The following is a 24,716-nucleotide window of genomic DNA, read 5'->3' on the forward strand; positions in this document are numbered from 1 at the left end:
AGGACAACAAAATTAGCATTTAGATGTATTACATGCAACACAGATGCAAGTACATGTATTTAAGACTAAGAATAACAAATTGAATGGAAACTCACCATGAAGTGACAAACAAACCAGGAGCACCAAAACTACCATTTGTTGGCAAGACATCTCCTCTACGTTTCTACAACAAGGGTATTGACCAAAACTGTACTTCACTGAAAATCGTTTTCTTATGTTAGTCTCATTGGAGGAGTGTCTAAAAAGAAAGCACATGGTCACAGCGATGTTTAATAAGCAACTATGTGGGTGCTTGAATAGAAACACTGTTCCTAATCAAATTGAGTAAAACAGCCTCACTGCATAGGGTTCTCATGATGAACACCATGGGACATGAGCCGCTGCAAATAAACACAGCGAAAACAGATTTCACATGACCCAAACTCATGCTAGTCATTTAGATTACAGGTTCCCTCAAAACTGGTTTAACTCTTCACCAGTTTCGATCAGCCATGTGTGACTGTCGACATTTACTTCAAGATACGATACCTTGGGTCTAAAATCTACCCATGCGTTTCTATGCCCGGAACTCTATCTGATGTTTGTGAAGGTCGTATTTTGATACAGTGCTTGCATAGTGGATTTAATGTCTGTGACAGTTAATAATACACTATTAGTTGTTTACAAGAACAGGGAATGCTTAAACTTCATCTTGTGCCACAGTCTTCTCTCTCTGTCCCTTTTGGGACCTGGCTGATGTAACCACTGCTTGGGTAAACATGTTTATTAGAGGTCATTATTCCAGTTAGTTTCTCCATCCCTTGACAGCAATTAAGAACCAAAACCAGCCCTCTGTGGACAGTACCTGGAGACGAGAGCGTGCAGGTGGGGACAGAGTCTTAATGACCTCTCGTTAAACAACAGGGACGGAACTCTGATGTAACAAAACAGGCTCATGACCTCTTTGACCCTCTGTGGACAGTACCTGGAGACGAGAGCGTGCAGGTGGGGACAGAGTCTTAATGACCTTTCGTTAAACAACAGGTACGGAACTCTGATGTAAAAAAACAGGCTCATGGCCTCTTTGACTCTGCCAAGGGTTTCAAAGTAGTCTGTGTTCAACCCATGCATCTGAAAAGAATGCACTTTGAACTAAGTAGTGCTTCTTCCACTTCCCCCCATGGTGCCATGGTTAGTCTCCGGAACAGAGCCTTCTCTCCTCATCCGTTGGTTCATGCCGTTGACATGCCCCGCCTTCATTCTAGCACACCAACGCACCACAGCGTAGGAGATGGCACTAGTGACCACAGACTGGTAGAATGTGCAGTAGAGAGCTGCACACATCGAACGTCCGAAGCCTCCTCAGGGAGACGAGCCTATAACCAACCTTAGTCCTCTGGTTGGTTATAGGGACCAGCCAAATGACTCAATTATGCAATTGTTCCACCCCACATGGTGGAGCCGGTTTCACCGACTTATGGATTAAATGTGTGAGCAAACTACACTTTTTTTTTCTTCTCCCATTTCCAAGCATTCAACAATAGAATCACTACTACTATACATCATATGTGTTAGCCGCTACCATGGAGCCTTAGAACCTTTGTGCTTCCCAGTTCTTGGCCTCAGACTCAGGCTGTTAGCTTTGCACATCATTGCTTTTAGTTTTTTGGTATCTTGATTTAAACTCCCCTTTTGCTTGTGTGGGCTGTATAGTGGCCAGCTCAGGTGAACCAACCTTTTTATTATTGTTTTATCAGAATAATAGGCTTATGGCTTTTCTGGAGCTAATCTATTCATCCTTTTAAGGGACATGAAAATTCTTCAGTCCTTAACTTGAGTGCTAAAAAGTTATTTGGCTTGAATAGAGTTTGCGTGCCAAACCTGAGTTGTAGGGCTAGGGTGAATGGTTCTGACTCACATCAGATGTGTCAGGTGTTGCTTGTGCTCGTAGTGTGAAGACAGCCTATATATAGTCCACATCCAATACTCTTGGAATTGGGTGTATCACAGGTATTGATAGGCTTATGTTTTGTATAAACGTGTTTGTTTGTTTGTTTGTTCTTATTTATATAAATTCATATATTTGTTAAGGACTATGAAATGACTCCCCCCCCCCCCCCTTTTTATACCACTACATAGCTGTTGACTGATGATGTCACAATAATTTCACTGTCCAGAATGGCCTTGTGTTGTCGACCACTGTGTACATGATAAGAAGTCTTTTTGATGTTTTATGTGGTGAGTTATGGTTTGTGTAAAGTCTCAAAAGAAAAGAAATTCAAATGACCACCACAGTCCTAGTTCAATGATTTATGGTTCGTGAAGTCCATGAAGTACAGTTTGACCAAAATGGCAACAGTGCTGTTGTGCAGGTGTTGTGGCTTTGTACTGGAATAACAGTTTGTATCTTTTAGCATGATACTATCTTTCCTATTTCACCAATACAGACAAAAAGCTACTCGATCTAACCCATTTGCCCTCATCTGACACCCTGAAGTATGAGATTCCTGTTTGTAAACTGCAAACAGAAATATTGAAAATGATTTCATTTGTTTCTGGGTTCCTGATTGGCAGTAAAATATTGTGTGAAATCTGAAGTACTCTCTACAGATTGCAATTGCCATGTGTGTTTCAAATACCACATGACTGCAAGACATCATAAATGAGGAGTTCATGAGTACTTCAGTTTACTGTTTGTGTAGATGTGGAGACCTCGCACTAACGTAAGAATATTTTCCACTTTATTTTACTGCACAGTAGAAATTTTAAATATGAAGTTAGTTATTAACAAATATCCATTGACTCTTTTTCATTATGATAACTAACATAAACATAAGAATAGGTTCAAGCGTATTACAATGTCTCAATATTTTCTTCAGGTTCACATTAGGCAGTATCTACATCATTGATGCTAAAAGTGTTTATTGTCTAAATTTGATCAATTCACTGATGCGTGTTCTTTGCTTTCAGAATTCAGCCTTTACATGGACAACACAACAGTCAAATATTTCATAATGAAAGCCTATGATGAATTGGGCCCAACCAAATACATGCTATTCATAGTATTTAGTTTTTTGTATATTGTCACTATGTCTTGCAGTTTACTGTTAATTGCCGTGATTTACAAATACAAAGACCTGCATCAACCTATGTATATTTTTGTATGTAATTTAGCTTTTAATGGAATATATGGCAGCACAAGCTTGATGCCTGCCACTTTAACTTTGCTTGCGTCGAAGACACATGAAATAGCAATACCCTGGTGTATGACACAGATATTTTTCATACATTATTATGCAGCTATAGAATTTTCAATTTTGTCAGTCATGGCTTATGATAGGTATGTTGCTATCTGTTATCCACTGCTGTACCACAACATCATGACTTTTTCAAGAACATGGAAACTCCTTGCACTGGTGTGGCTATTTCCTCTGGTTTGTTTATTGGGTTACTTATCTTTTACTGTGCCGTTGAATTTTTGTGAACCAAAAATTCAAAAACTGTATTGTGTCAATATGGAAGTGGCTAGAAATTCCTGCTCAAGTACAGCTCATATCAGTGTTTTGGGCATTGTAACAATATTAGTCATGCCACAGTTGATTATGATTGTGTTCTCATATATCAAAATCCTCAGAGTTTGTTGGGAATTATCAAGAGACACCCAGAAGAAAGCTTTGAAAACATGCGGTCCTCATATCTTGTCCGTTTTGAACTACGCTGTTGGATGTCTTTTTGAGATTGCTCAAAGTAGATTTGACATGACGTTCATGCCAATCAGCACACAAATCTGTGTTTCCTATACTTTGTAGTGATCCCACCCATTTTAAATCCTGCAATGTATGGAATGGGAACTCAGGTTATTAGGGTGTATGTTTGGAAATGTTTAGGAAAAATAACAAAATAACAATGTGAAAATGGCACGTTTTAAAAGCAGTTTAATAGAAGATTTTCACAAAAGCAGCTCAATAATATACTACTTATGAAGATTTTTTTTTTGTTTAATAAATATCTTATAGTGAAGCATAGAATCTACATAGGGAAGTGGTTATTTGACAATTTGCTGTTTTATCCAGAATAGGCTTGCAAGGCAACTGCTATGCTATATGCCATGTATGCAGATACTGCAATTGTTTGAACATAAAAATTGAATCAATAGGGCTAAAAGTGAGTTTTTAATTGAAACCGCAACTGTAAATTGTTTTTGTGTCATGCATTTTCAAAGCATATTATGTTGACTATTAGATGTTCTCAGTCCAGTAAATCAACTGATTTACAAAATGTTTGGTTTTATTGTTGTTCTTTTCTCAATTTTACAAAAGGGCACCTAAAATAAGGACACAAATGAGACAATCATTATGGACTAATTCAATTGTTTGAATTTAAATTAAATTCAAAGCACATTATGTTGACTATTAGATGTTCTCAGTCATTTCAGACCAACTGCATTACACTTGCAAACATCTCTAAATGTTCCTGTGATATATTGTAAGTAAATATCAGGGGCATTATAAGTATATTGTATGACAGTTATTTATTTTAATGTTTACTACATTGCAGTAACAGCACATGTGCATTACCTGGATGCTCAAAGAAATACATGAATGGGAAAATGTGTCCAAACTTTTGACTGGTACTGTATGTGTATGGTATATTACAATATATACAAATATTCATCAAGAATTATCCTGTGATCCCTTGACTGAACAATGTCAACAAGTAAAGTTGATGTTAAGGTTCGGCCTTGTCAATATTGACCTTGATCTAACAATATAGACTGGCATAAGATGTTACAACTCAACCTGTGTTTAATCCATATTATAGTTCTGGAGATATTAGTTAGATTATGGAGGCAAAAAAGTGCTGTTAGCTTCTGAATAAAAAAAAATATTTCAATAGAGCTATTGAAAAACATGATGAACTATATGACATATTCAGTATGTATTTGACTAAGACAATAATATTACATGTTTGCATTTGAACACATTGTGAATTTTACAGTTACTCATAAATTGTATTTTCTGGTCTATCAAGGCCAGCTATTATAAAAGGTTACCTATTGTCTGCTGCATATTTGGGTGTGCTTTGCCTTCGGCAAGGGCACAACCTTTGTTCTCTCACATATATATTTTTATTATTATTATTTTTATTTCTTTTTGCCCCCCTAAAACTCAGTCAATATTTGGCCTACATAGACAACCTAGGTGTCAAAAGTTTCGTCTTGGTAGCGATTGAGTTGCTTCTATTGGGATTTACGTTCCGTTGCATGGTTTAGGCTCAAGTTAAGTTTTTGTGGCGAAAAGTGAAGCTAACGGTGGCTAATTTGCTAGCCAGTCACTGACGTTACTAACGTCACTACGTCACTAACGTCACGAAAACACGCGTGACTACCTTTGGCAGAACATTCGTTTCGCATCTGTTAACTTGGGGGATAGCTAGGCTAACTATAGCTTTACTGCAAGGCAGCTGCAGAAACGCCACAAGCAAAGAGGCCAGGGTGATAACTATTTACTCATTTTACTTTGTGATATGACACACAATTGTGATGTGTAATGTACAATATAAGCTGATATTATTAAGGAAGTACATCTACTTTCGGAAATAGTAGTCTACTACTCAAAAGTCTATCTAACTACTAACCTGAACTTCATTGCCACAGCCTAAACTTTGTCAATCTGTTCATGAAAATAATTAATTTCAGCCTAAACCGTACAACGGAACGTTGAATCCAATTCAACCAACGCAATCGCTACCGAGACGAACACAGCAGTAGTCTACTAGTACTGTACCGTAGTAGTACAATTTACCGGGGCAGCTTCTCCACACAGGGCTATATCGCATTTTGCGTTGTTACTGACAATGATCGCTACCAGCGAGCTTTTTATGAATGAGCGATTTTCCACAAAATAAATGTCAAGCTTATTTACGTTTTGGGGGGCATATTTTCAGTTAGCAGATGGTACTGTTTGAATCGCGATTCCATCTTCTACTGCCGGTAACGTCGTAGAATAATCTTCAAAGGGGGTTCTTTATTTATGAATGAATGCAATGAGTAGGCTAAATGCATGAAAATATCACGAGAAGGAAAAAACTTAAAAGGACGTTTAAGTCATAGAGATTAGGTCAATTTTTACACCGGTCTGCCAAATTTATTCGTTTTGATTCAACGATGAGGCTGCCTCTTGCAATGCTCATCTTGAAATGAGAAGACATTTCATTCTACACTTCACTCGTATTTTCAGTTGTAAATGAGCAGCAAAAAAAATGCCTTTAAATCTATGTAATCTTTATAAATAATAAGTATGCATTTTTATATAAAATACAGAAATATCAGTTGTAAAAATATCATAAAAAAACGGACATTATAAGTATATTGTATGACAGTTATTTATTTTAATGTTTACTACATTGCAGTAATAGCATATGTGCATCACCTTGAAGCACACAGGAATATACGTTGATGTATGTGTATGGTATATTACAATATATACAAATATTCTACAAGAATTATCCTGTGATCTGTGGACTAGACAATGTCAAAAAGTAAAGTTGATGTTAAGGTTCAGCCTTGTCAATATTGAGCTTGTTCTAACAACATAGACTGGCATAAACTGTTACAACTCAACCTGTTTTTAATCCATATTATAGTTCTGGAGATATTAGTTAGATTATGGAGGTGAAAGAACGCTGTTAGCATCTGAAATAAAACAATATTTCAATAGAGCCATTGAAAAACATGATGAACTATATGATATATTGCATTTTGTATTTGACTATGACAGTAATATTACATAATTGCATTTAAACATTGTGAATTGTACAGTTACTCATAAATTATATGTACTGGTCTATCAATGCCAGTTATTATAAAAGGTTACCTAAGGTCTGCTGCATCTTTCAGAATGCATTCTCATTCAAAAGGTGCCTACTGAATGACCTTGTGCTTCTAGGCCAAACAGAAACATAAAGTGTGCCAACAACATTAATAATTATAAACGCCAATCACAGATCTAAAATAGAATTTTCTTAATCTGAAAGAATATTAGATAAGATCAACATACATTATTATAGTACAGCACACCCAGTGGTGGATGAATGAATATTTACTCACTTCTCATGATGCAAGAATACTGTCCAGGGATAATGATCCTGTGACATAGTTTGAGCGTTTCAAAGACCACATGACTGAAGAGGTTAGAAATAAGTTCATAACAGCTTCTGTTTAAATCATTTCATTAGTGTGGAGATAGCACACAGGTAAATGACCGACATCAGTACATTAGAAATGTGAGTATAGAATATTAGTCAGTTCCTATTCAAGTGTTCTGATTTATTGCTATTATTGTTGTTGTTATTATTATTAGTAGTAACAATAATATTGCTACTATAACTAGAATTACTATGAGTATTATTCTCGTATTAAGGAAATTGAAAATACTGTAGATGGTAAAATTTTATTTGAAAAGAAGAGCAATAAATAAATAACATTTGTATTTCTTTCCCACAGTGTTTAAAACAAATCTGTCTTAAATATGGAAAATTTCTCTGATGTTACGTCCATTGTTTTGACTGCCTACTATGGAATGGAAAAATTGAAGCATACATACTTTTGCATTTTTCTTATTATCTACATCATCATCATTACGGAAAACATTCTTCTAATTTCTGTGATCAGTGTTGAGAAAACGTTGCACGAGCCAATGTATTTTTTTATTGGTAACTTAGCAGCAAATGGTCTTTATGGAAGTACTGTTCTTCTGCCAGCCCTTTTGAGTAATTTATTATCAACCAAATATGAAGTATCACTAGCCTGTTGTCAAACCCAGATATATGGTTTATTCACTTATGCTATTATTGAATTTACAATTCTTGCTGTGATGAGCTATGATAGATATGCTGCCATCTGTCACCCATTGCACTACCACACAATCATGTCACTGAGCAAAGTGTATAAGCTTATTGTGTTCACTTGGGTTTATCCCTTGATTGCATTTCTGTTTTTCTTTTTCTTAACTCTTCAACTACGATTTTGTCAACAGGCCATTGACAAGTTGTACTGCACCAATTACTCACTAGTGAAGCTATCCTGCTCAAATACAGCTGTTATTAACATTGTGGGTTTAGTATCTATTGTTGTATATACTTTTCCACAGTTAGTCATGGTCATTTTATCATATGCACAGATTTTCAGAATATGTTTGTCTTCCAGGGAGATGAAGATCAAAGCCATCACAACTTGCACCCCACACCTGTTTGCTGTCTCAATGTATTCAGTTGGATGCTTTTTTGAAATACTGCAAAGCAGATTTGACCTACGTCATCTGCCTTACGAAACTCAAGTGTTCATGTCCCTTTTCTTTCTGATATTTCCCCCTATTCTCAATCCACTCATTTATGGTTTGAGTATTAGATCCATACGGCTGTCAGTGTTCAAATGTATTAAAGGTTAGAGAAAAACTCTGCCAACACAGTAGATTATTTTCTTGTGTATTGATCATGTCAATGCATGGTTTACCATATTCAATAGATTTACTCAAGAGTCTATTACTTCAGCCCAGACTTTGTATTTTATTTTTTATTTTTGCTTCTCCATACAGCATATAATTCTGTTGCACGAACATTGAATTTCTTTCTTATAATGTGTATTGTTTTTCATTCATTTCTGCAACACCTGTGATTCACCTGTCATTATTTAGCAAAAGTATTCACTATTTACGGCATGTGCTAAATAAAGGTCTCAATGTAAATGTTGTGTTTTCAATGCTTTTACATGCACATTATTCATGAAAGGTTTGAAGGGTCATAACAATGTGTATACCTATCTTTATGTTATGTGTGTTATGTGTTGGGTGTGTGCACTTTCCTTACAGTAAATCAACGGATTTACAATATCTTTGGTTTTATTGTTGTTCTTTTCTCAATATTACAAAATGTCACCTAAAATAAGGAAACAAATGAGACAAACGTAATAGACTAATTCAATTGTTTGAATTTAAATGAAATTCAAAGCACATCTTGTTGACTATTAGATTTTCTTAGTCCTTTCAGACCAACTGCATTACACTTGCAAACATGTCTGAATGTTTCTGTGATATATTGTAAGTATATATCAGGGACATTATGAGTATATTGTATGACAATTATTTATTTTAATGTTCACTACATTGCAGTAACAGCGTATGTGCATCACCTGGAAGCTCATAGAAATACATGTTGATGTACATGTATGGTACATTACAATATATAAAAATATTCTACAAGAATTATCCTGTGATCCGTTGACTAGACAATGTCAAAAAGATAGTTGATGTTAAGGTTCAGCCTTGTCAATATTGAGCTTGTTCTAACAACATAGACTGGCATAAACTGTTACAACTCAACCTGTTTTTAATCCATATTATAGTTCTTGACATATTAGTTAGATTATGGAGGTGAAAGAATGCTGTTAGCTTCTGCAATAAAACTATATTTCAATAGAGCCATTGAAAAACATGATGAACTAAATGATATATTCAGTATGTATTTGACTATGACAGTAATATTACATAATTGCATTTGAACACATTGTGAATTGTACAGTTACTCATAAATTATATTTACTGGTCTATAAAGGCCAGTTATTATAAAAGGTTACCTAAGGTCTGCTGCATCTTTCAGAATGCATTCTCATTCAAAAGGTGCCCACTGAATGATGTTGTGCTTCTTGGCCAAACAGAAACATACATTGTGCCAACATTAAAAAATATAAATGACAATTACAAATATAAAATGTTATTTTCTTAATCTGAAAGAATATTAGATAAAATCAACATACATTATTATAGTAGAGCACACCCAGTGGTGGATGAATGAATATTTACTCACTTCTCATGATGAAAGAATACTGTCAAGGGATTCTGATCCTGTGACATAGTTTGAGCGTTTCAAAGACCACATGACTGAAGAGGTTAGAAATAAGTTCATAAGAGCTTCTATTAAATTCATTTCATATGTGTGGAAATAGCACACAGGTAAATGACTGACATGAGTACATTAGAAATGTTACTATAAAATATTAGTCACTTCCTATTCAAGTGTTCTGATTTATTGCTATTATTGTTATTATTAGTAGTATTAACAATAATATTGCTGCTACTACTACTAGGATGACTATGAGTATTATTCTCGTATTAAGGAAATTGAAAATATTGTAGATAATAAACTTTTATTTGAAAAGAAGAGTAATAAATAAATAACACTTGTATATCTTTCCCACAGTGTTTAAAAAAATCTGTCTTGATTATGGAAAATTCCTCTGATGTTACATCTATCGTGTTGACTGCCTACTATGGAATGGAAAAATTGAAGCATACATACTTTTGCATTTTTCTTATTATCTACATCATCATCATTACGGAAAACTTTCTTCTAATTTCTGTGATCGGTGTTGGGAAAACGTTACACGAGCCAATGTATTTTTTTATCGGTAACTTAGCAGCAAATGGTGTCTATGGAAGTACTATTCTTTTACCAGCCCTTTTGAGTAATTTGTTATCAACCAAATATGAAGTATCACTAGCCTGTTGTCAAACCCAGATATATGGTTTACACACGTATGCTATTATTGAATTTACAATTCTTGCTGTGATGAGCTATGACAGGTATGCTGCCATCTGTCACCCATTGCACTACCACACAATGATGTCACTGAGCAAGGTGTATAAGCTTATTGTGTTCACTTGGGTTTATCCCTTGATTGCATTTCTGTTTTTTTTTATCATAAATCTTCAACTACGATTTTGTCAACAGGTCATTGACAAGTTGTACTGCACCAATTTCTCACTAGTGAAGCTATCCTGCTCAAATACAGCTGTTATTAACATTGTGGGTTTAGTATTTGTTGTTCCATTTACTTTTCCACAGTTAGTCATGGTCCTTTTCTCATATGCAAAGATTTTCAGAATATGTTTGTCTTCCAGGGAGATGAAGAACAAAGCCATCACAACTTGCACCCCACACCTGTTTGCTGTCTCGATGTACTCTATAGGGTGTTTTTTTGAAATACTGCAAAGCAGATTTGACCTACGTCATCTGCCTTACGAAACTCATGTGTTCATGTCCCTTTTCTTTCTGATATTTCCCCCTATTCTCAATCCACTCATTTATGGTTTGAGTATTCGATCCATACGCCTGTCAGTGTTCAAATGTATTAAAGGTCATAGAAAAACTGTGCCAACACAGTAGATGATTTTCTTATGCATTGATCATGTTAATACATGGTTTACCATATTCAATAGATTTACTCAAGAGTCTATTACTTCAGCCCAGACATTTTATTATTATTATTTTATTTGTTTGGTTCTCCGTACAGCATATAATTCTGTTGCACTAAAATTGAATTGCTTTGTCTTATAACATTGATTGTTTTTCATTCATTTCTGCATTACCTGTGATTCACCTGTCATTATTTAGCAAAAGTATTCACTGTTTACGGTATGTGCTAAATAAAGGTCTAAATGTAAATTTGGTGTTTTTAATGCTTTTACATTCCCATTATTCATGAAAGGTTTGAAGGGTCATAACAATGTGTATACCTATGTTTATGTTATGTGTGTTATGTGTTGGGTGTGTGCACTTCCTTAGAGTAAATCAACTGATTTACAATATGTTTGGTTTTATTGTTGTTCTTTTCTCAATATTACAAAATGTCACCTAAAATAAGTATACAAATGAGACAATCGTTATAGACTAATTCAATTGTTTGAATTTAAATTCAATTCAAAGCACATCTTGTTGACTATTAGATGTTCTCAGTCATTTCAGACCAACTGCATTACACTTGCAAACATCTCTGAATGTTTCTGTGATATATTGTAAGTATATATCAGGGGCATTATAAGTATATTACATGTGCATCACCTGGAAGCTCAAAGAAATACATGTTGATGTATGTACATGATATATTACAATATATACAAATATTCTACAAGAAATATCCTGTGATCCGTTGACTAGACAATGTCAAAAAGTAAAGTTGATGTTAAGGTTCAGCCTTGTCAATATTGAGCTTGTTCTAACAACATAGACTGGCATAAGCTGTTACAACTCAACCTGTTTTTAATAAATGTTATAGTTCTGGAGATATTAGTTAGATTATGGAGGTGAAAGAACGCTGTTAGCTTCTGCAATAAAACAATATTTCAATAGAGCCATTGAAAAACATGATGAACTATATGATATATTCAGTATGTATTTGACTATGACAGTAATATTAAATAATTGCATTTGAACACATTGTGAATTGTACAGTTACTCATAAATTATATTTACTGGTCTATAAAGGCCAGTTATTATAAAAGGTTACCTAAGGTCTGCTGCATCTTTCAGAATGCATTCTCATTCAAAAGGTGCCTGCTGAATGATCTGGTGCTTCTAGACCAAACAGAAACATACATTGTGCCAACATTAAAAATTATAAATGCTAATTACAAATATAAAATATTATTTTCTTAATCTGAAAGAATATTAGATAAGATCAACATACATTATTATAGTAGAGCACACCCAGTGGTGGAGGAATGAATATTTACTCACTTTTCATGATGAAAGAATACTGTCCAGGGATTCTGATCCTGTGTGACAGTTTGAGCGTATCAAAGACCACATGACTGAAGAGGTTAGAAATAAGTTCATAAGAGCTTCTGTTAAATTCATTTCATATGTGTGGAGATTGCACACAGGTAAATGACTGACATCAGTACATTAGAAATGTGAGTATAGAATATTAGTCAGTTCCTATTAAAGTGTTCTGATTTATTGCCATTATTGTTGTTATTATTATTAGTATTAACAATAACATTGCTGCTACTACTACTAGGATGACTATGATTATTATTCTCGTATTAAGGAAATTGAAAATATTTTAGATAGTAAACTTTTATTTGAAAAGAAAAGCAATAAATAAATAACATTTGTATTTCTTTCCCACAGTGTTTTAAAAAATCTGTCTCAATTATGGAAAATTCCTCTGATGTTACATCCATCGTGTTGACTGCCTACTATGGAATGGAAAAGTTGAAGCATGAATACTTTAGCATTTTTCTTATTATCTACATCATCATCATTACGGAAAACATAATTCTAATTTCTGTGATCGGTGTTGAGAAAACGTTACACGAGCCAATGTATTTTTTTATCGGTAACTTAGCAGCAAATGGTGTCTATGGAAGTACTATTCTTTTACCAGCCCTTTTGAGTAATTTGTTATCAACCAAATATGAAGTATCACTAGCCTGTTGTCAAACCCAGACATATGGTTTACACACGTATGCTACTATTGAATTTACAATTCTTGCTGTGATGAGCTATGACAGGTATGCTGCCATCTGTCACCCATTGCACTACCACACAATGATGTCACTGAGCAAGGTGTATAAGCTTATTGTGTTCACTTGGGTTTATCCCTTGATTGCATTTCTGTTTTTTTTTATCATAAATCTTCAACTACGATTTTGTCAACAGGTCATTGACAAGTTGTACTGCACCAATTTCTCACTAGTGAAGCTATCCTGCTCAAATACAGCTGTTATTAACATTGTGGGTTTAGTATTTGTTGTTCCATTTACTTTTCCACAGTTAGTCATGGTCCTTTTCTCATATGCAAAGATTTTCAGAATATGTTTGTCTTCCAGGGAGATGAAGAACAAAGCCATCACAACTTGCACCCCACACCTGTTTGCTGTCTCGATGTACTCTATAGGGTGTTTTTTTGAAATACTGCAAAGCAGATTTGACCTACGTCATCTGCCTTACGAAACTCATGTGTTCATGTCCCTTTTCTTTCTGATATTTCCCCCTATTCTCAATCCACTCATTTATGGTTTGAGTATTCGATCCATACGCCTGTCAGTGTTCAAATGTATTAAAGGTCATAGAAAAACTGTGCCAACACAGTAGATGATTTTCTTATGCATTGATCATGTTAATACATGGTTTACCATATTCAATAGATTTACTCAAGAGTCTATTACTTCAGCCCAGACATTTTATTATTATTATTTTATTTGTTTGGTTCTCCGTACAGCATATAATTCTGTTGCACTAAAATTGAATTGCTTTGTCTTATAACATTGATTGTTTTTCATTCATTTCTGCATTACCTGTGATTCACCTGTCATTATTTAGCAAAAGTATTCACTGTTTACGGTATGTGCTAAATAAAGGTCTAAATGTAAATTTGGTGTTTTTAATGCTTTTACATTCCCATTATTCATGAAAGGTTTGAAGGGTCATAACAATGTGTATACCTATGTTTATGTTATGTGTGTTATGTGTTGGGTGTGTGCACTTCCTTAGAGTAAATCAACTGATTTACAATATGTTTGGTTTTATTGTTGTTCTTTTCTCAATATTACAAAATGTCACCTAAAATAAGTATACAAATGAGACAATCGTTATAGACTAATTCAATTGTTTGAATTTAAATTCAATTCAAAGCACATCTTGTTGACTATTAGATGTTCTCAGTCATTTCAGACCAACTGCATTACACTTGCAAACATCTCTGAATGTTTCTGTGATATATTGTAAGTATATATCAGGGGCATTATAAGTATATTACATGTGCATCACCTGGAAGCTCAAAGAAATACATGTTGATGTATGTACATGATATATTACAATATATACAAATATTCTACAAGAAATATCCTGTGATCCGTTGACTAGACAATGTCAAAAAGTAAAGTTGATGTTAAGGTTCAGCCTTGTCAATATTGAGCTTGTTCTAACAACATAGACTGGCATAAGCTGTTACAACTCAACCTGTTTTTAATAAATGTTATAGTTCTGGAGATATTAGTTAGATTATGGAGGTGAAAGAACGCTGTTAGCTTCTGCAATAAAACAATATTTCAATAGAGCCATTGAAAAACATGATGAACTATATGATATATTCAGTATGTATTTGACTATGACAGTAATATTAAATAATTGCATTTGAACACATTGTGAATTGTACAGTTACTCATAAATTATATTTACTGGTCTATAAAGGCCAGTTATTATAAAAGGTTACCTAAGGTCTGCTGCATCTTTCAGAATGCATTCTCATTCAAAAGGTGCCTGCTGAATGATCTGGTGCTTCTAGACCAAACAGAAACATACATTGTGCCAACATTAAAAATTATAAATGCTAATTACAAATATAAAATATTATTTTCTTAATCTGAAAGAATATTAGATAAGATCAACATACATTATTATAGTAGAGCACACCCAGTGGTGGAGGAATGAATATTTACTCACTTTTCATGATGAAAGAATACTGTCCAGGGATTCTGATCCTGTGTGACAGTTTGAGCGTATCAAAGACCACATGACTGAAGAGGTTAGAAATAAGTTCATAAGAGCTTCTGTTAAATTCATTTCATATGTGTGGAGATTGCACACAGGTAAATGACTGACATCAGTACATTAGAAATGTGAGTATAGAATATTAGTCAGTTCCTATTAAAGTGTTCTGATTTATTGCCATTATTGTTGTTATTATTATTAGTATTAACAATAACATTGCTGCTACTACTACTAGGATGACTATGATTATTATTCTCGTATTAAGGAAATTGAAAATATTTTAGATAGTAAACTTTTATTTGAAAAGAAAAGCAATAAATAAATAACATTTGTATTTCTTTCCCACAGTGTTTTAAAAAATCTGTCTCAATTATGGAAAATTCCTCTGATGTTACATCCATCGTGTTGACTGCCTACTATGGAATGGAAAAGTTGAAGCATGAATACTTTAGCATTTTTCTTATTATCTACATCATCATCATTACGGAAAACATAATTCTAATTTCTGTGATCGGTGTTGAGAAAACGTTACACGAGCCAATGTATTTTTTTATCGGTAACTTAGCAGCAAATGGTGTCTATGGAAGTACTATTCTTTTACCAGCCCTTTTGAGTAATTTGTTATCAACCAAATATGAAGTATCACTAGCCTGTTGTCAAACCCAGACATATGGTTTACACACGTATGCTACTATTGAATTTACAATTCTTGCTGTGATGAGCTATGACAGGTATGCTGCCATCTGTCACCCATTGCACTACCACACAATGATGTCACTGAGCAAGGTGTATAAGCTTATTGTGTTCACTTGGGTTTATCCCTTGATTGCATTTCTGTTTTTTTTTATCATAAATCTTCAACTACGATTTTGTCAACAGGTCATTGACAAGTTGTACTGCACCAATTTCTCACTAGTGAAGCTATCCTGCTCAAATACAGCTGTTATTAACATTGTGGGTTTAGCATCTGTAGTTCTATATTCTTTTCCACAGTTAGTCATGGTCCTTTTCTCATATGCAAAGATTTTCAGAATATGTTTGTCTTCCAGGAAGATGAAGAACAAAGCCATCACAACTTGCACCCCACACCTGTTTGCTGTCTTGATGTACTCTATAGGATGCTTTTTTGAAATACTGCAAAGCAGATTTGACCTACGCCATCTGCCTTACGAAACTCATGTGTTCATGTCCATTTTCTTTCTGATATTTCCCCCTTTTCTCAATCCACTCATTTATGGTTTGAGTATTCGATCCATACGCCTGTCAATGTTCAAATGTATTAAAGGTCAGAGAAAAACTCTGCCAACACAGTAATTATTTTCTTGTGCATTGATCATGTTAATGCATGGTTTACCATATTCAATAGATTTACTGAAGAGTCTATTACTTCAGCCCAGGCTTTGTATTTTATTTTTATTTTTTGCTTCTCCATACAGCATTTAATTCTGTTGTACTAACATTGAATTGCTTTGTCTTATGATGTGGATTACTTTTCATTCATTTCCGCATCACCTGTGATTCACCTGTTATTATTTAGCAAAAATATTTGCTATTTACGGTATGTGATAAATAAAGGTCTCAATGTAAATTTCGTGTTTTCAATGCTTTTACATTCACATTATTCATGAAAGGTTTGAAGGTTCATAACAATGTGTATACATATTTTTATGTTATGTGTGTTATGTGTTGGGTGTGTGCACTTTCCATACAGTAAATCAACTGATTTACAATATGTTTGGTTTTATTGTTGTTCTTTTCTCAATATTAAAAAATGTCACCTAAAATAAGGAAACAAATGAGACAATCGTTATAGACAAATTCAATTGTTTGAATTTAAACGAAATTCAAAGCACATCTTGTTGACTATTAGATGTTCTCAGTCCTTTCAGACCAACTGCATTACACTTGCAAACATGTCTGAATGTTTCTGTGATATATTGTAAGTATATATCAGGGACATTATGAGTATATTGTATGACAATTATTTATTTTAATGTTCACTTCATTGCAGTAACAGCGTATGTGCATCACCTGGAAGCTCATAGAAATACATGTTGATGTACATGTATGGTACATTACAATATATAAAAATATTCTACAAGAATTATCCTGTGATCCGTTGACTAGACAATGTCAAAAAGAAAGTTGATGTTAAGGTTCAGCCTTGTCAATATTGAGCTTGTTCTAACAACATAGACTGGCATAAACTGTTACAACTCAACCTGTTTTTAATCCATATTATAGTTCTGGAGATATTAGTTAGATTATGGAGGTGAAAGTACGCTGTTAGCTTCTACATTTACATTTAGTCATTTAGCAGACGCTCTTATCCAGAGCGACTTACAGTAAGTACAGGGACATTCCCCCGAGGCAAGCAGGGTGAAGGGCCTTGCCCAAGGACACAACGTCATTTGGCACGGCCAGGAATCGAACTGGCAACTTTCAGATTACTAGCCTGCTTCCCTAACCGCTCAGCCACCTGACTCCCTTCTACAATAAAACAATATTTCAATAGAGCCATTGAAAAACATGATGAACTATATGATATATTCAGTATGTATTTGACTATGACAGTAATATTAAATAATTGCATTTGAACACATTGTGAATTGTACAGTTACTCATAAATTGTATTTACTGGTCTATAAAGGCCAGTTATTATAAAAGGTTACCTAAGGTCTGCTGCATCTTTCAGAATGCATTCTCATTCAAAAGGCGCCTGCTGAATGATCTTGTGCTTCTAGGCCAAACAGAAACATAAATTACATTTACATTTATGCATTTAGCAGACGCTTTTATCCAAAGCGACTTCCAAGAGAGAGCTTTACAAAAAAGCATATGTCACTGATCATAACAACGAGATAGCCCGAAACATTGCGAGCAGCCAAAACATGAAGCATACATTGTGGAAAACCAAATAAGTACCAAAGGGAAGAACCATAAGAGCATGCAGTTAAACAAGTTACAATTGAACAACATGAAACTCCCCACAAGAGTGCAAGAGTGTACCTGTAGAAAAAACAATCAACAGTAAAAATATTTCACAGCGAGTACAAGAATTTGAAACCGTTACAACTAACCAACAAGAGCAACAAGTCTCTCAATACGAGTCATTGTGATCCTGGAGGAAACTAACATCAGGTCCAGCCAAGCATTGCCTAAGCGCCGTTGTACTCCCGGAACAAGTGCATCTTGAGCCTTTTCTTGAAGGTGGGGAGACAGTCAGTGTCCCTGATGGAGGTGGGGAGTTGATTCCACCATTGGGGGGCTAGACAGGAGAAGAGCTTGTGTTGGGACCGGGCACTCTTGAGCGGTGGGACCACCAGACGGTTGTCAGAAGAAGACCGTTGGTGGCGGGGGGGGGTGTAAGGCTGGAGGAGAGACTTGATGTAGTCGGGTGCAGTCCCGTTCACCGCTCGGAAGGTCAGTACCAGAGTCTTGAATCTGATACGGGCTGTGATGGGAAGCCAGTGGAGGAAGATGTGCCAATATTAAAAATTATAACTGTCAAATACAAATCTAAAATATTATTTTCTTAATCTGAAAGAATATTAGATAAGATCAACATACATTATTATAGTAAAGCACACCCAGTGGTGGAGGAATGAATATTTACTCACTTATCATGATGAAAGAATACTGTCCAGGGATTCTGATCCTGTGTGACAAAGTTTGAGCGTATCAAAGATCACATGACTGAAGAGGTTAGAAATAAGTTCATAAGAGCTTCGATTAAATTAGTTTCATATGTGTGGAGACAGCACACAGGTAAATAACTGACATCAGCACATTAGAAATGTTAATATAAAATATTAGTCAGTTCCTATTCAAGTGTTCTGATTTATTGCTATTATTGTTATTATTATTAGTAGTAACAATAATATTGCTACTACTACTAGAATTACTAGGAGTATTATTATCGTATTAAGGAAATTAAAAATATTGTAGATAGTAAACTTTTATTTGAAAAGAAGAGCAATAAATAAATAACATTTGTATCTCTTTCCCACAGTGTTTTCAAAATCTGTCTTGATTATGGAAAATTCCTCTGATGTTACATCCATCGTGTTGACTGCCTACTATGGAATGGAAAAATTGAAGCATGAATACTTTAGCATTTTTCTTATTATCTACATCATCATCATTGCGGAAAATTTAATTTTAATTTCTGTGATCGGTGTTGAGAAAACGTTGCACGAGCCAATGTATTTTTTTATCGGTAACTTAGCAGCAAATGCTGTCTATGGAAGTACTATTCTTTTGCCAGCCCTTTTGAGTAATTTATTATCAACAAAATATGAAGTGTCACTAGCCTGTTGTCGAATCCAGATATATGGTATACATACTTATGCTATTATTGAATTTACAATTCTTGCTGTGATGAGCTATGATAGATATGCTGCCATCTGTCACCCATTGCACTACCACACGATCATGTCACTGAGCAAAGTGTATAAGCTTATTGTGTTCACTTGGGTTTATCCCTTGATTGCATTTCAGATTTTTTTTATCATAACTCTTCAACTACGATTTTGTCAACAGGACATTGACAAGTTGTACTGCATCAATTACTCACTAGTGAAGCTATCCTGCTCAAATACAGCTGTTATTAACATTGTGGGTTTAGCATCTGTAGTTTTATATACTTTTCCACAGTTAGTCATGGTTCTTTTCTCGTATGCACAGATTTTCAGAATATGTTTGTCTTCCAGGAAGATGAAGATCAAAGCCATCACAACTTGCACCCCACACCTGTTTGCTGTCTCTATGTACTCTATAGGATGCTTTTTTGAAATACTGCAAAGCAGATTTGACCTACGTCATCTGCCTTACGAAACTCATGTGTTCATGTCCCTTTTCTTTCTGATATTTCCCCCTATTCTCAATCCACTCATTTATGGTTTGAGTATTCGATCCATACGCCTGTCAGTGTTCAAATGTATTAAAGGTCATAGAAAAACTGTGCCAACACAGTAGATGATTTTCTTATGCATTGATCATGTTAATACATGGTTTACCATATTCAATAGATTTACTCAAGAGTCTATTACTTCAGCCCAGACATTTTATTATTATTATTTTATTTGTTTGGTTCTCCGTACAGCATATAATTCTGTTGCACTAAAATTGAATTGCTTTGTCTTATAACATTGATTGTTTTTCATTCATTTCTGCATTACCTGTGATTCACCTGTCATTATTTAGCAAAAGTATTCACTATTTACGGTATGTGCTAAATAAAGGTCTAAATGTAAATTTGGTGTTTTTAATGCTTTTACATTCCCATTATTCATGAAAGGTTTGAAGGGTCATAACAATGTGTATACCTATGTTTATGTTATGTGTGTTATGTGTTGGGTGTGTGCACTTCCTTAGAGTAAATCAACTGATTTACAATATGTTTGGTTTTATTGTTGTTCTTTTCTCAATATTACAAAATGTCACCTAAAATAAGTATACAAATGAGACAATCGTTATAGACTAATTCAATTGTTTGAATTTAAATTCAATTCAAAGCACATCTTGTTGACTATTAGATGTTCTCAGTCATTTCAGACCAACTGCATTACACTTGCAAACATCTCTGAATGTTTCTGTGATATATTGTAAGTATATATCAGGGGCATTATAAGTATATTACATGTGCATCACCTGGAAGCTCAAAGAAATACATGTTGATGTATGTACATGATATATTACAATATATACAAATATTCTACAAGAAATATCCTGTGATCCGTTGACTAGACAATGTCAAAAAGTAAAGTTGATGTTAAGGTTCAGCCTTGTCAATATTGAGCTTGTTCTAACAACATAGACTGGCATAAGCTGTTACAACTCAACCTGTTTTTAATAAATGTTATAGTTCTGGAGATATTAGTTAGATTATGGAGGTGAAAGAACGCTGTTAGCTTCTGCAATAAAACAATATTTCAATAGAGCCATTGAAAAACATGATGAACTATATGATATATTCAGTATGTATTTGACTATGACAGTAATATTAAATAATTGCATTTGAACACATTGTGAATTGTACAGTTACTCATAAATTATATTTACTGGTCTATAAAGGCCAGTTATTATAAAAGGTTACCTAAGGTCTGCTGCATCTTTCAGAATGCATTCTCATTCAAAAGGTGCCTGCTGAATGATCTGGTGCTTCTAGACCAAACAGAAACATACATTGTGCCAACATTAAAAATTATAAATGCTAATTACAAATATAAAATATTATTTTCTTAATCTGAAAGAATATTAGATAAGATCAACATACATTATTATAGTAGAGCACACCCAGTGGTGGAGGAATGAATATTTACTCACTTTTCATGATGAAAGAATACTGTCCAGGGATTCTGATCCTGTGTGACAGTTTGAGCGTATCAAAGACCACATGACTGAAGAGGTTAGAAATAAGTTCATAAGAGCTTCTGTTAAATTCATTTCATATGTGTGGAGATTGCACACAGGTAAATGACTGACATCAGTACATTAGAAATGTGAGTATAGAATATTAGTCAGTTCCTATTAAAGTGTTCTGATTTATTGCCATTATTGTTGTTATTATTATTAGTATTAACAATAACATTGCTGCTACTACTACTAGGATGACTATGATTATTATTCTCGTATTAAGGAAATTGAAAATATTTTAGATAGTAAACTTTTATTTGAAAAGAAAAGCAATAAATAAATAACATTTGTATTTCTTTCCCACAGTGTTTTAAAAAATCTGTCTCAATTATGGAAAATTCCTCTGATGTTACATCCATCGTGTTGACTGCCTACTATGGAATGGAAAAGTTGAAGCATGAATACTTTAGCATTTTTCTTATTATCTACATCATCATCATTACGGAAAACATAATTCTAATTTCTGTGATCGGTGTTGAGAAAACGTTACACGAGCCAATGTATTTTTTTATCGGTAACTTAGCAGCAAATGGTGTCTATGGAAGTACTATTCTTTTACCAGCCCTTTTGAGTAATTTGTTATCAACCAAATATGAAGTATCACTAGCCTGTTGTCAAACCCAGACATATGGTTTACACACGTATGCTACTATTGAATTTACAATTCTTGCTGTGATGAGCTATGACAGGTATGCTGCCATCTGTCACCCATTGCACTACCACACAATGATGTCACTGAGCAAGGTGTATAAGCTTATTGTGTTCACTTGGGTTTATCCCTTGATTGCATTTCTGTTTTTTTTTATCATAAATCTTCAACTACGATTTTGTCAACAGGTCATTGACAAGTTGTACTGCACCAATTTCTCACTAGTGAAGCTATCCTGCTCAAATACAGCTGTTATTAACATTGTGGGTTTAGCATCTGTAGTTCTATATTCTTTTCCACAGTTAGTCATGGTCCTTTTCTCATATGCAAAGATTTTCAGAATATGTTTGTCTTCCAGGAAGATGAAGAACAAAGCCATCACAACTTGCACCCCACACCTGTTTGCTGTCTTGATGTACTCTATAGGATGCTTTTTTGAAATACTGCAAAGCAGATTTGACCTACGCCATCTGCCTTACGAAACTCATGTGTTCATGTCCATTTTCTTTCTGATATTTCCCCCTTTTCTCAATCCACTCATTTATGGTTTGAGTATTCGATCCATACGCCTGTCAATGTTCAAATGTATTAAAGGTCAGAGAAAAACTCTGCCAACACAGTAATTATTTTCTTGTGCATTGATCATGTTAATGCATGGTTTACCATATTCAATAGATTTACTGAAGAGTCTATTACTTCAGCCCAGGCTTTGTATTTTATTTTTATTTTTTGCTTCTCCATACAGCATTTAATTCTGTTGTACTAACATTGAATTGCTTTGTCTTATGATGTGGATTACTTTTCATTCATTTCCGCATCACCTGTGATTCACCTGTTATTATTTAGCAAAAATATTTGCTATTTACGGTATGTGATAAATAAAGGTCTCAATGTAAATTTCGTGTTTTCAATGCTTTTACATTCACATTATTCATGAAAGGTTTGAAGGTTCATAACAATGTGTATACATATTTTTATGTTATGTGTGTTATGTGTTGGGTGTGTGCACTTTCCATACAGTAAATCAACTGATTTACAATATGTTTGGTTTTATTGTTGTTCTTTTCTCAATATTAAAAAATGTCACCTAAAATAAGGAAACAAATGAGACAATCGTTATAGACAAATTCAATTGTTTGAATTTAAACGAAATTCAAAGCACATCTTGTTGACTATTAGATGTTCTCAGTCCTTTCAGACCAACTGCATTACACTTGCAAACATGTCTGAATGTTTCTGTGATATATTGTAAGTATATATCAGGGACATTATGAGTATATTGTATGACAATTATTTATTTTAATGTTCACTTCATTGCAGTAACAGCGTATGTGCATCACCTGGAAGCTCATAGAAATACATGTTGATGTACATGTATGGTACATTACAATATATAAAAATATTCTACAAGAATTATCCTGTGATCCGTTGACTAGACAATGTCAAAAAGAAAGTTGATGTTAAGGTTCAGCCTTGTCAATATTGAGCTTGTTCTAACAACATAGACTGGCATAAACTGTTACAACTCAACCTGTTTTTAATCCATATTATAGTTCTGGAGATATTAGTTAGATTATGGAGGTGAAAGTACGCTGTTAGCTTCTACATTTACATTTAGTCATTTAGCAGACGCTCTTATCCAGAGCGACTTACAGTAAGTACAGGGACATTCCCCCGAGGCAAGCAGGGTGAAGGGCCTTGCCCAAGGACACAACGTCATTTGGCACGGCCAGGAATCGAACTGGCAACTTTCAGATTACTAGCCTGCTTCCCTAACCGCTCAGCCACCTGACTCCCTTCTACAATAAAACAATATTTCAATAGAGCCATTGAAAAACATGATGAACTATATGATATATTCAGTATGTATTTGACTATGACAGTAATATTAAATAATTGCATTTGAACACATTGTGAATTGTACAGTTACTCATAAATTGTATTTACTGGTCTATAAAGGCCAGTTATTATAAAAGGTTACCTAAGGTCTGCTGCATCTTTCAGAATGCATTCTCATTCAAAAGGCGCCTGCTGAATGATCTTGTGCTTCTAGGCCAAACAGAAACATAAATTACATTTACATTTATGCATTTAGCAGACGCTTTTATCCAAAGCGACTTCCAAGAGAGAGCTTTACAAAAAAGCATATGTCACTGATCATAACAACGAGATAGCCCGAAACATTGCGAGCAGCCAAAACATGAAGCATACATTGTGGAAAACCAAATAAGTACCAAAGGGAAGAACCATAAGAGCATGCAGTTAAACAAGTTACAATTGAACAACATGAAACTCCCCACAAGAGTGCAAGAGTGTACCTGTAGAAAAAACAATCAACAGT

General features: G+C 34.4%; 7 protein-coding genes across 7 annotated transcripts; all 7 read left to right on the forward strand.

The window, feature by feature from the left end:
• The first annotated feature begins 2,963 nt into the window (after nucleotides 1-2,963).
• Nucleotides 2,964-4,230, forward strand: LOC134013758 (olfactory receptor 52D1-like). Its single transcript, XM_062453463.1, is given in 2 exon segments — nucleotides 2,964-3,771; nucleotides 3,774-4,230. Coding segments are annotated over 2 exon segments (918 nt in total). The 3' UTR covers nucleotides 3,884-4,230.
• A 3,275-nt stretch (nucleotides 4,231-7,505) lies between these two features.
• LOC134013532 (olfactory receptor 10R2-like) lies at nucleotides 7,506-8,426 on the forward strand (the record flags this gene model as incomplete). Its single annotated transcript, XM_062453039.1, has 1 exon — nucleotides 7,506-8,426. A coding segment is annotated over one exon (921 nt), but the record flags the coding sequence as incomplete, so codon positions are not given.
• Nucleotides 8,427-9,910: 1,484 nt separating this feature from the next.
• Nucleotides 9,911-11,199, forward strand: LOC134013533 (olfactory receptor 4B13-like). The gene is made up of 2 exons (XM_062453040.1): nucleotides 9,911-9,922; nucleotides 10,234-11,199. The coding sequence occupies exons 1-2, from the start codon at nucleotides 9,911-9,913 to the stop codon at nucleotides 11,197-11,199; spliced, it is 978 nt and encodes a 325-aa protein (XP_062309024.1).
• A 1,770-nt stretch (nucleotides 11,200-12,969) lies between these two features.
• LOC134013534 (olfactory receptor 6S1-like) lies at nucleotides 12,970-13,911 on the forward strand. The gene has a single exon (XM_062453041.1). It carries the CDS (start codon nucleotides 12,970-12,972, stop codon nucleotides 13,909-13,911), a length of 942 nt encoding a protein of 313 aa, XP_062309025.1.
• Nucleotides 13,912-15,681: 1,770 nt separating this feature from the next.
• LOC134013536 (olfactory receptor 4B13-like) lies at nucleotides 15,682-16,623 on the forward strand. Its single transcript, XM_062453042.1, has one exon. The coding sequence runs from the start codon at nucleotides 15,682-15,684 to the stop codon at nucleotides 16,621-16,623; it is 942 nt and encodes a 313-aa protein (XP_062309026.1).
• A 2,314-nt stretch (nucleotides 16,624-18,937) lies between these two features.
• Nucleotides 18,938-20,286, forward strand: LOC134013537 (olfactory receptor 4B13-like). The gene is made up of 2 exons (XM_062453043.1): nucleotides 18,938-18,971; nucleotides 19,322-20,286. Exons 1-2 carry the CDS (start codon nucleotides 18,938-18,940, stop codon nucleotides 20,284-20,286), a joined length of 999 nt encoding a protein of 332 aa, XP_062309027.1.
• Nucleotides 20,287-22,056: 1,770 nt separating this feature from the next.
• On the forward strand, nucleotides 22,057-22,998 carry LOC134013538 (olfactory receptor 4B13-like). Its single transcript, XM_062453044.1, has one exon. It carries the CDS (start codon nucleotides 22,057-22,059, stop codon nucleotides 22,996-22,998), a length of 942 nt encoding a protein of 313 aa, XP_062309028.1.
• Nucleotides 22,999-24,716: the final 1,718 nt, after the last annotated feature.

This window comes from Osmerus eperlanus, chromosome 27 (assembly GCF_963692335.1).
Source record: "Osmerus eperlanus chromosome 27, fOsmEpe2.1, whole genome shotgun sequence".
NCBI lineage: Eukaryota > Metazoa > Chordata > Actinopteri > Osmeriformes > Osmeridae > Osmerus > Osmerus eperlanus.

Bases quoted from the DNA above. Each gene is read 5' to 3' on its own strand.
- LOC134013534 (XM_062453041.1), top strand. From the start codon at position 12,970: ATGGAAAATTCCTCTGATGTTACATCCATCGTGTTGACTGCCTACTAT.
- LOC134013536 (XM_062453042.1), top strand. From the start codon at position 15,682: ATGGAAAATTCCTCTGATGTTACATCCATCGTGTTGACTGCCTACTAT.
- LOC134013537 (XM_062453043.1), top strand. From the start codon at position 18,938: ATGAAAGAATACTGTCCAGGGATTCTGATCCTGT. The intron at 18,972-19,321 runs GTGACAAAGTTT...TCTTTCCCACAG, and splicing joins TCCAGGGATTCTGATCCTGT to TGTTTTCAAAATCTGTCTTG.
- LOC134013538 (XM_062453044.1), top strand. From the start codon at position 22,057: ATGGAAAATTCCTCTGATGTTACATCCATCGTGTTGACTGCCTACTAT.